Source organism: Neovison vison, chromosome 1 (assembly GCF_020171115.1).
Source record: "Neovison vison isolate M4711 chromosome 1, ASM_NN_V1, whole genome shotgun sequence".
NCBI lineage: Eukaryota > Metazoa > Chordata > Mammalia > Carnivora > Mustelidae > Neogale > Neogale vison.
The window spans coordinates 202389568-202401788 of NC_058091.1; the positions used below are offsets into that span (position 1 = coordinate 202389568).

Below are 12221 nucleotides of genomic sequence, written 5' to 3' on the forward strand. Positions count from 1 at the left end.
CTGTCAAATAAACAAATAAAATCTTTAAAAAAAATTCAAATTCCACTTTTTTACCTCATTCCACTGAGGCAGAACAAATAAAACAAAGGTAAAAGACATAAGATGATTTATCTTCACACTCTCCTGTTGCCTTATATGAGTTATTACTATAACACATGCAATTTTTCAAATTGACAATCCGTTTGGAAAATCGCAAGTAAACAAAATAGTGTTTATAGATACATCTTGGGAAGTGTCTACAAATACACACACCCACACCCACATATAATGATGCTATGTTGACATTAACATATGGAGTCTTTTCTATTTTAATCTAATTACAGTAAAGAGGTCTACGACCCATAAATTTTGTGTAGTTACACGGGAATTGTAGTGCTGTACTTATTAAGCTCTGTGTAAGGTATATACTCTATTTGAAAAATCCTGCTATTAGCTATTATTTCATAATTAGCAATAAGCATATTTAAACCAACTATGGAGAATGTTTTTATTTTATTTTTTATTTTAAAAAACAGACAGAGAGAGAGAGAGAGCACAAGCAGTGGGAGCAGGTAGAGGGAGAAGCAGCCTCCCCGCCAAGCAAGGGTGCTCAATGAGGGGCTTGATCCCAGGACCCCGGAACCATGACCTGAGCTGAAGGCAGATACCTAATGACTGAGCCACCCAGGTGTCCCTGGAACATGTTTTTAAAATACAAAAATCATTCACTGCTCTGTAGGTCTAGGAAGTTTTTATTTCCATTACTGTCATTTCAAATATTTTTAAAAATAACAACTTTATTTGTATTACATAGGCCTAAGTCAAATCTGTAAAATACTTAAATTGCTTAACTACAGTAGATTTATGAAACTTAAAAAAATGATCTCAGAGCCACACACATTGTCTCATTACTTTTTTCTTTGTGTGCTAAGCTACTAATTTTGGTTTGTCTACTTTTTAGTCTCCATTTAACTATTTACCCACTACTACCTTACAGATTCGTTTTAAGAATAATGTGATGAACACAATGTGAAAACACTTCTCAAACAGTTAACTTATAGAGAGGGAAGAGTTATTCCAGTTTAAATAATATGCAGCCAACCTATAGTTTCCCATGTCAAGCAGACAGAGGCTCAAATATTAGTTTACTGCTGTCTGATTATTCACACACATGAGATTTGACTGTTTGTTACTTTCTCTCCATCCACAGTTTTTTTTTTTTTTAGATTTTTATTTATTTATTTGACAGAAATCACAAGTAGGCAGAGATGCAGGCAGAGAGAGAGGAAGAGAAGAAGGCTCCCTGCTGAGCAGAGAGCCCAATGTGGGGGCTTGATCCCAGGACCCTGGGATCATGACCTGAGCCAAAGGCAGAGGCTTTAACCCACTGAGCCATCCAGGCGCCCCATCCACAGTTTTATTATATTAAAACCTGCAACTACTTTTGCTGAAGAAATGAACAATAAGAAAGTCATCCAGAAGCTAATTTTGCTCGTTAATGGAGAGATACAAAAAAAGCTAACTCATTTAATTTTCAGATTTAAAACTTCAGTTTTAACATGTACAAAATGAAAAAGGTGTTTAATGTAGAAAATCAGGAAGCACAATTTGTTCTGATGAGAAACCACATTCAGATCAATCCTCCTTATAGCACATGTCATCTTAGCAACTTCTTTCCAGGAAGCTTTAAGACGAGTCCGTTGCTAGTTCTGCAACCCTTTCCATCATTCCACCACGGTTAAACCTGACAGCTATCGCTATTTCCTCAATATCCTCCTGCCATTATTTTCAGATATGTTATCTCTGGCTCAAGCACTGGCCAAAAAATAAAATAACTGAGTTTCTGTTATCACAGAGCTGTGCCAACTTGACCAGGCAAGTAAAAGTTTCAAAGCCTTGACGTCCTTATCTGTAAGTAAGGAAGAAAAATACCCATCTCTCCTTGTTGTTATGAAGTCTTCAGGACATAAGGTATGTAAATATCTTTCACCAAAGAGCCTGGTACATAATAAGCTGCTATCATTATCATCATGATCATTACCATCAGTGCAAGGTAGTATCTGCAAGGACAGTGGGAATACATTGGCATAATCTCCATGGAGAGTGGTCTGTCAATATTTATCCATATTATTTGATATACATAACTATTGACCCAAGAAATCCACTTCAAGAAATCTACTTGAAGATGTAAAATGACATACTTAATATAAATTCACTATAGTACTGTTTATAATAGCAAAGCTGTAGATGAAACATGGCCATCAATACAATACTGGTTAAATAAATTATGGTTCATTCTTATAGTGCAGCCAAAAAAGAAAAAAAAAAATGAGGCAAACTCTACACAGACTAACGTAGAGCCGTCTCCATTGATTACAAGTGATAAAATGAGAATGCAGAAGAGTATAATACGCTAGCTTTTGTCACGAAAAAGAAAAAGAAAAAAATCTGTTATTTGTTATACATAAAATATTTCTGGAAGATCCATCTATAAGAAACTGATAATACTGGTTGTACAAGAGGGGAACTAGATGGTTAGGGACAGGGATGGGAGGGCAAATTTTCAGTTTATTAACCTTTTGGATATTTTATCTTTCTATTTTTGAAATATTAAAAACAATGAAGGTATAAAAGTAGTTCCATAAGATCTACTTTTTTCTCAATAGAATCTTCTACACTGACCGAGAGACAGAAAAAAAAAAGCACTAAAAAAGTACATGAGTAAAAATAGGAAAAAAAAAAAAACAAAAACCCTGAGACTTTTTTTAAAAAGAAATACATTTTAGGTATGTAACTCGTGTTTCTTTCCCATATGTAATTCCAGTGTAAGGGGAAAGTAGAGATACATGGGAATGGAAGTAGGTAACAGAAGGTAAGGTACGTTGACAGGTAAGTGGTAAAGAAGGACAGGATGGAGCTTTTTTTTTTTTTTTTTAAATATTTTATTTATTTATTTGACAGAGAGTGATCACAAGTAGACAGAGAGGCAGGCAGAGAGAGAGAGGTGGAAGCAGGCTCCCTGCTGAGCAGAGAGCCCAATGCGGGACTCGATCCCAGGACCCTGAGATCATGACCTGAGCCGAAGGCAGTGGCTTAACCCACTGAGCCACCCAGGAGCCCCAGAATGGAGCTTTTTTTTAATACGCCAGCCAACAATGTTCAAATCTTTCCAGTTACCCTGTGTGCTGGGCTTGGTTCTGCCAAATCCACATATTATCAAAAGTGAGAGAAGGTGGAAAGACTGAAAAAGGTGAAAGAAGGCATGACACTTTTTCAGCTTGCTCAGATTGCAAGAAGAAAACCTTACCTCGATTTTTTTCAACACATCTGCAGTATTAGTGAGTGAAACGCCTTTGCTTGTATCTTTCGCCTTTTCGGATTTGGGGCCTGCTGAAGTAAAACCACTGTTAACACATATTTCTGTAACAGTAACTCTGCATTATGTTTTTTGTTTTTTGTTTTTGCCTCTTCATATGCTGCCTAGCACAGTGATATGTCATGGCGGACAGTCACATAATTTGCAGACCAAATTAATTTTCTTAATTAAAAATAAAAATAATTTTCTTAAATAAAAATAGTATTTCTTAAATAAATAAAGAATAACTGAGTCAGCAGGCCTCACCAATTTTCCATGATGAGGAGTAAATGATAATCACTTAAAGGATGTTTTCTAACACTGTAACCAGATATATTTTTACCAGTACTGAAGATCTGTACTGGAAAGTAATGTTAAGGCCTACACTGACTACTAAAATGTTACCTAAAGTAGAAGCATGAGAGGACCAGAGAAAGACTCTCATAAATATATCATCTGCACTGGCTTCCTGTTCACTGATCAGTGTATCTTATTTTAACTAGAGCAATTCAACCAGGTTTGGAAAATAAAAAACAAGTGCAGAATAAATATGCATTTGTCAATGGTTAAAGAAATGAGGAAGGAGTTATACTCATGCAATGTAAGCCTCATCTTTGGAATAAAGATTAAAATGGTTAAACTGAACGTATCTGTTACATGAATCTGAAAACTCAAAGCAATGTAAATAAAAAGTTTTAATGGCTTTTGGATTTTGTTTTAAGCCATATAAAAAAAATCATGCTTAAAAGGCTATTCTACAACCACAGGGAATGGAGAATTATTTCACATATAGATCCAGCCAGTCAGTTACCAAAGCATTATGATATGTTACCAAACTGTCCCATTGTGATCAAAAAGTATTATAGTCCTTTCCCCAAATCAAACTAAATACCTAGATATTACTTGGCAACAGAGGAAATATGATTCAGAAAGACGTAATTTCATTAAAGATTAACATTTAACCTATAGAACAACTTTCTAAATTGTGGTGGATGACCCATAACTGACAGAATTATAATTTACTGTGTTATACCAAATTACCCCTCAGGGAGTTACTGAGCTCAGAACCCTAACATATATATTTGTGACATTTTGCTCAGAAAAAAGGTAACAGTTAGATTTAATAATGGGTAACTCTCTCTGTTCCCCTTGAGGGTAAAAACTGTTTAATTTGAACTGTAGCACATAAAATGTAGTATCATATATGAACTAAATCTCAATATATATTATAATATAGATGCTAGAAAACATTAGTGTAAGGACCTATTTTAGCTAGAGCACTTCCATCCAGGTTAAACAATAACCTTGTTGTTTAACCCTTAAACTGTCCCTGTCACTCTTCCCCAAGGGACTTACTTAAAAACATGTCCCGGAAACCAGTCCCAGGTAACAAAGCCTAAATACAAGGGTGGGTCAGGCCAGGTGGAGACATCAGATCAGTAGGGGGACGCATACTGTCTCCCTAGTTACCAAGGAGTATGGGCCCCGCCCCTTGGGGCACCTTTTGGGCGCCAATTCTGACCAAGGTGATAGGCTAATTCAAATATCTACTACGGTAAATTGTAAATAAATTGGTCATTTATGTGTGACCTAACATGACTGTGCTATGTGTTACAATTTCATTGGCCACCTGTGCATGGCCAGGCCTAACCACATGGCCTTTGCCCTTAAAAGCTAGTCTGTGAAGCAGAGAGAGGTTGCCCTCTCTGTAAGAGGTGTGGCCCCCAACGTTCGGTTTGATTCTTGATGCTTGGTGCAAAATAAAGCTTTGCTTGACCTTCACTTTGTATCAGTCTCGCTCTTTTATTCACGGACCCATTATTGGGGGCCTTAACAATTAGCTAAGAATGTAATTTACTCACATCATAAAGTCTTTTTCTCTAAGAATCTTCTGTTGAATTACTTAAGTTTCCTAACACACAAGGCTATTAACTGGGTATTATAGAACATGGTCAGGGAAATAAACTTATTAAAAACTACTGATCTCTTGGGGCACCTGGGTGGCTCAGTCGATTGAGCAGCTGACTCTTGATTTTGGCTCAGGTCGTGATCTCAGGGTCCTGGGATTGAGCCCAATGTCAGGCTCGACACTCAGCAGCAAATCTGTTTCAGGATTCTCTTTCTTCCTCTGCCCCTCCCCCTGGCTCTCTCTCTCTCTCTCTCTCAAATAAATAAATCTTAAAAATTAAAAACAACAACAACAACAACAAAAAACCACTACTGATCTCTTAACTAAGAAAGTCAGTTGCTGAAAGGCCACTAAGCGTCTTTTGGTACTTATAAATCTGGTTTTATATAATCACAAATTCTTTTATGTATAACTGGGAGAGAAGTGTCAAATTACCAAAATTTGTTGGGATGCTTGGGTGGCTCAGTTGGTTGAGTGTCTGACTCTTGGTTTTGGCTCAGGTCATGATCTGAGGGTTGTGAGACAGAGCCCCGAGTTGGGCCACGTGCTCAGTGGGGAGTTTGTTTGGAATTCTCTCCCTCTCCTTCCCCCTCTGCCCCTTTCCCAACCTACATGGTTTCTCACTCTCTTTCTAAAATAAATAAATCTTTTTAAAAAATTGCAAAAATTTGTTAAAAGACTGTTTTAACCCAGAAACATTAATATGCATTTTTTTCATCTTTGGCCAAATACATGCATATATTTGATTTTTTAGTTTGTTTGTTTGTTTTTGTTTCTTTCAATACCTGCCAATAGCTGGTTCTTCAAGAAACAAAGTTTTTCAGTCATTGTCTTTTTTGGGTACTGTTTACTTTCATGTAAATCAGTGAAGGTCATTTTAACAAAAGAGAGAGGGAGGGGGTAGGGAGAGGGTGGTGGGGTTATGGACATTGGGGAGGGTATGTGCTATGGTGAGTGCTGTTAAGTGTGTAAACCTGGCGATTCACAGACCTGTACCCCTGGGGCTAATAATACATTATATTTTTATTTTTTAAAAAACATGCAAAAAATGAAAAAAACAAAAGAGAGAGTATAAGTTTATCAGGAATAAAACAGAAATTTTACAATATGCAAAAAAAAAAAAGCTCAGAATAGAAACAGAAAGTTTTGTGGTTGTTGTCTTATTTTTTAACAAATGGAAATTCTGACACATTGGACATTTTTACTAATAATCAATTTGTATATAAAGTTCCAGGGATGAGTAATAGTGTGACGTATTTGAAAATATCAGTTTTTCCAAATCAGATACATTCTTTTTTGGCTCTTTAAAGTCTGCTATAAATCTGTGATTCATCAAGACATAACCAGTATTAATGTATGATATTATACTGTAAAAATAATATATTTGCCTAATAAAAGCCAAATGTACAAAGGACAGCAGATAAGCTATTATATCTCAACATACAGCATTTTGGTTTTTTAAAAATATATAATATTTTATATTCAAGCAAGCTAAATATTCTTATAAATTGTAGTTCTGAGGTAAAACAAAATAAAAATATTTCCACTTTAAATACATATGTTAGAACTTATTGAATTATATATTCCAAATATATGCATTTTATTACATGTCAAAGGTAATTCAATAGAGCTATTAAAAAGGGAGGGGAATCTCTTTCAAAAAACAAGAAATAAAGCAATACTTCCTATTCTAAGAGGCCAACATTACCCTAATACCAAAACCAGACAAATATTACAACAAAGGAAACAGGGGCACCTGGGTGACTCAGTGGGTTAAAGCCTCTGCTTCCAGCTCAGGTCATGATCTCAGGGTCCTGTGCTCGAGCCCTGCATTGGGCTCTCTCCTTAGCAGGGAGCCTGCTTTCCCCCCCTTCTCTCTGCCTGCCTCTCTGCCTACTTGTGATCTCCGTCAAATAAATAAATAAAATCTTAAAAAAAAAAAAAAAGGAAACAGAAAACCAGTATCTCTCATGAACATATAAGCAAAAATGGTCAAAAAATATTTCCAAATCCAATCCCACAATGTATAGAAAGAATAATACATCATGACCAAGTAAGACTCAACACAGGTATGTAAGGCTGGTTCAACCTCCCAAAATCAATTAACATAATCCACCACATTAATGGCTTAAAGAAGAAAAATCATGTGATCATATCAACAGATGCAGTAAAAGCATTTGACAAAATCAAACACCCATTCATCAAAAAAACTCTTAGTAAACAAGTAGAGGGGAACTTTGTAAACTTGATAAAGAATAGCTATAAAAAAACCCATAGCTACATCATACTTAATGGTGAAAAGCTTGACACTTTCCCACTAAGACTAGGGACAAGGCAAGAAAGTTCCTTCTTATCATTCCTTTCAACAGATTTGGAAGGAAGAAATAAAAGTGTCTTCATTCACAGATGACATGATCATCTATGCAGAAAATCTGAAGGAATGAGGCAAAAACTGTGGAAACTAGTAAGTGATTGTAGAAAGGTTGCAGGAGGGGCACTTGGGTGGCTCAGTGGGTTAAGCCTCTGCTTTCAGCTCAGGTCATGATCTCAGGGTCCTGGGATCGAGCCCCGCATTGGGCTTTCTGCTTGGCAGGGAGCCTGCTTACCCCTCTATCTCTGCCTGCCTTCCTGCCTACTTGTGATCTCTCTCTCTCTCTGTCAAATAAATAAATAAAATCTTAAAAAAAAAAACCAAAAGAAGGGTTGCAGGATACAAGGTTAATATACAAAGGTCAGTTTTCGGCTGAAAGAATGAGACAAAAACTCTGGAAACTAATAAGCGATTATAGAAGGATTGCAGGATACAAGGTTAATACACAAAAGTCAATATATATTTCCTATATACCAAAAATGAGCAAATGGAATTTGAAATTATAAATCTGATACTACTTACATTAGCACCCCCCCCACAAAATACTTAGATACAAACCTAACAAAATATGTATAGAGTCTATATGAAGAAAACCACAAAACTCTGAAGAATGAGGTCAAAGAACTAAATAAATGAAGAAATATTCCATGTTCATGGATAGTAAGACTCAGTATTGTCAAGATGATAGTTCTTCCTAACTTCATCTTTGGATTCAATGCAATTTCAGGCAATATCCTAGTAAGTTATTTTGCAGTATCAGCAAACTGTTTCTAATGTTTGTGTGGAGAGGCAAAAGATCCAGAATAGCCAACACAATATTGAAGGAAAGAACAAAGTTGGAGGACTGACAATACTGGACTTTATTTTATTTTAAATGGTATTGGAACAACTAAACTTCCACATGCATAAGATGAGTCTAGGTAGATCTTACACCCTTCACCAAAATTAACTCAAAATGGACCACAGCCTAAATGCAAAACACAGAACTACAAAACTCTTAAAAGATAACATAAGAGAAAATCTAGATGACCTTGAGCTTGGTGATGACTTCTTAGATATAATACCAAAGCCATGATTTATGAAAGCAATAACTGAGAAGTTGGACTTCATTAAAATTTAAAAACTCTGCCTTGCAAAAGATAATGTCAGGAGACAGAAAACAAACCACAGACTGAGAGAAAATATTTGCAAAAGACACATCTGATAAAGGACTGTGTGAAATATAGAAAAAATATATATTGGTCTCTGTTTCTGGTTCCTGGCACAGAACTCCTAAAACTTATAATTTCTTAAGTGATAAGAACACTAGGAGCATGTTTTGTTCTAATATTTAGTCTTTGAAACTGGTTCCTGACAGAGTTCCTAATCCTTTGGAATTTACTTGGTAATAGGAGTGTCTTTTGTTCTAAGGAGGCCATTCTTGGTGGGCTCTTGGATCGCTTCAAGAGGGAGGCTAGTCACAAAACAGGACAAACTATGATTAAAAGATTGGACTTTTCAGGGGCGCCTGGGAGGCTCAGGTCATGATCCCAGGGTCCTGGGATTGTGCCCCACATCAGGCTCCTTGCTCAGCAGGGAACCTGCTTCCCCTCTCTCCCTCTGCCTGTTTCTTTGCCTACTTGTGATCTCTATCTCTCTTTCAAATAAATAAATAAAATCTTAAAAAAAAAAAAAAAGATTGGTATTTTTCAGCTCCATCCCCCATTCCTGGGGAATGGGGAGAGGGACTGGAGATTGAATTAATGAGTGATCATACCTATATAATGAAGTCTCTATATAAATCACCAAAGTATGGGGATTTGAGGAGTTTCCAGCTTGGTAAACACATCCACATAGTGGGAAGAGGGTACACCTCAACTCCACAGAAACAGAAGTTGCTGTGCTGGGAACCCTTCTAAACCTTGCCCTATCTATCTCTTCATCTGATGTCCATCTATATTCTTTATCATATCCTTCATTAAATAATAAACTGGTAAACATAAGTGTTTCCCTGAGTTCTGTGAGCTGTTCTAGCAAATGAAATCCAAGTGGGAGGAGGGTCATGGGAACCTCTGATCTGTAGCCAAGTCAGACAGAAGTTGTGGGTAATGTGGGGAACCTACTACTTGAAACTGGTATCTGAAGTGGGGAATAGTCTTGCGGGGTTAAGTCCTCAACTTGTGGGGTCTGTGTTAATTCTAGTTGTTGTTGGAATTGAATTAAATTATAAGACATCCAGCTGCAGAGAACAGCTTGGTTTGGGGAAAAAAATTCCTCACACCTGGTGTCAGAAATGTTGTGGTGGTAGTATGAGAGTAAAGGAGAAACTCACAGCATAAACTGTGAGTTTTTCCTATAGACTGTTATCCAAAATATACAAAGAACTAAAACTCAACAGTAAGAATGTGCACACACACACACACAGACATACACAAACATTAAAAAGTGGGCCAAAGACCTTAACAGACATCTTGCCAAACAAGATACTCAAATGGCAAGTAAGCATACACAAAGATGCTTCACATTTGTCACCAGGAAATGCACATTAAAACAGCAGTGAGATACTACCACATACCTATTAGAATGGCCAATCCAGAACACTGACAATACCAAATGCTAGCCAGGATGAGTAAAAACAGGAACTCTCATTGGTTGCTAGTGGGAATGCAAAATGGCAGAGGAACTTTAGAAGACAGTTTAATGGTTTCTTGCAAAACTAAATATATTCTTACCAGATAGTGCAGCAATCATCCTCCTTGGCATTTAATCAAAGGAGCTGAAAACTTATGTCCACACACAACAATGGATGTTTATAACAATTTTATTCATAATTGCCAAACCTTGGAAGCAATCAAGATGACATTTAGTAGTTAAATAGATAAACTGTGGCACATCCAAACAATGGAATATTATTTAGTGCTAACAAAAAAATGAGCTTTCATGCCATGAAAAGTCATGGAGGAAACTTAAATGCATTTTACTAAGTAAAAGAAGCCAATCTGAAAAGGCTACATACTGTATGCCTCCAACTCTATGACATTTTGGAAAAGGCAAAGCTGTGGAGACAGTAAAAAGATCAGTGGTTGCCAGGGTTTAGGAGGAGGAAGGGATGAAAAGGCAGAGCACAGAGAATTTTTAAAGCAGTGAAAGTACTCTATGATAATACAATTGCGGACATGTGTCATTATGCATTTGCCAAAACCCACAGAATGCAAAATAACAAGAATGAATCCTAAAGTAAACTACAGGCTCTGTGTAATAGTGCTATGTCAAGGTAGGATCATTAATTGTTACAAATGTACCACTCTGGTGGGGGATGTTAATAATGGGGGAGACTATGCATGGGTGGTAGCAAGGAGCATACGGGAAATCTGTATTTATCTGTTCAATTTTCCTGTGAATCTTAAACTGCTCTAAAAATGAAATTTATTAAAAAGCAAAACATAAAATACAAGGCCTGATAAAAAGAGAGGGGTAAGAGATGGGGGATTTCTTCTCTTCTCTTAGTTTCTACTCCATTGTTGTTAACTTTTCTGGCTACTTCGTTTTTTTCTCTCTTTATTCTTTATATCCAAATTTCCCAAATACTCATTTATGCTAGCTGTCCCCTTTTCCTAAATTCTCATTTACTGTTTAACCCATTCCAATCTGAACTCTACCCTTACGAATCTTTTAAAAAGCTCTCCCCGAGGGTAGCCTGGGTGGCTCAGTCAGTTATGCATCAGACTCTTGATTTTGGCTCACGTCATGCTCTCAGGGTTATGAGATTGAGCCCCATGTCAGCTCGGAGTCTGCTTGAGATTTTTCTCTCTCCCTCTCTCCCTTCACCTCTCCCCCTCACATTCTCTCTCTAAATAAACAAACAAATGAAATCTTTAAAAAATGAGAAAAACTCTCACTAAGGTCAACAATGATCAACATGTCAGAAATTAGTTTACATTTTCCAATCTTTATCTTACTTGACCTCACAGCAACTTTGTTTAACCTCCTTTAACACTGTTGTTACCTTTTTTTTTTTTTTTTTTAATTTGACAGAGAGAGATCACAAACAGGCAGAGAAGCAGGCAGAGAGAGAGGATGAAGCAGGCTCCCCACTGAGCAGAGAGCCTGATGTGGGGCTCTATCCCAGGACCCTGAGATCATGACCTGAGCCGAAGGCAGCGGCTTAACCCACTGAGCCACCCAGGCGCCCCTGTTGTTACCTCTTGAAATAGTCTCTACTTCTTTTTTGTTTTTAAGATTTTATTTATTTAATAAATAATAAATAATTATTTATTTATTTGAGAGAAAGAAAGCACAAAGGGGGGGAAGCAGCAGGAGGAGAGGGAGAAGCAGACTACCTGCTGAGTAGGGAGCCTGATGTAGGACTCAATCCCAGGACCCTGAGATCATGACCCGAGCAGAAGGCAGATGCTTAACTAACTGAGACATCCAAGTGCCCTGAAATAGTCTCTACTTCTTGTGTACTCTTGCTTCCATAGTTCTGCTCTCTTGGGCTCGCCTCTCTTCTTCCCCTCTCTCTCTTTTTTTTTTTTCCATCTCCTCTGTCAGCCTATTAAATTTTGGCATTTTTCCAAGGTTAGGCTTAGCCCTTCATTTCCTCTAATTCTCTAATTTCACCCTAGACA

General features: G+C 37.0%; 1 protein-coding gene across 3 annotated transcripts in view; it reads right to left on the minus strand.

The window, feature by feature from the left end:
* The window catches only part of POLR3G (RNA polymerase III subunit G), a 72250-nt gene that overhangs the window by 35344 nt on the left and 24685 nt on the right, over window positions 1-12221 (minus strand). For 2 of the 3 annotated variants that reach the window (XM_044265756.1, XM_044265740.1), the window contains exon 6: window positions 3287-3369. In XM_044265756.1, coding sequence (XP_044121691.1) covers window positions 3287-3369 — 83 coding nt within the window. The remainder of the gene's footprint in view (window positions 1-3286; window positions 3370-12221) is intronic. The other variant, XM_044265748.1, reaches the window with a different exon arrangement.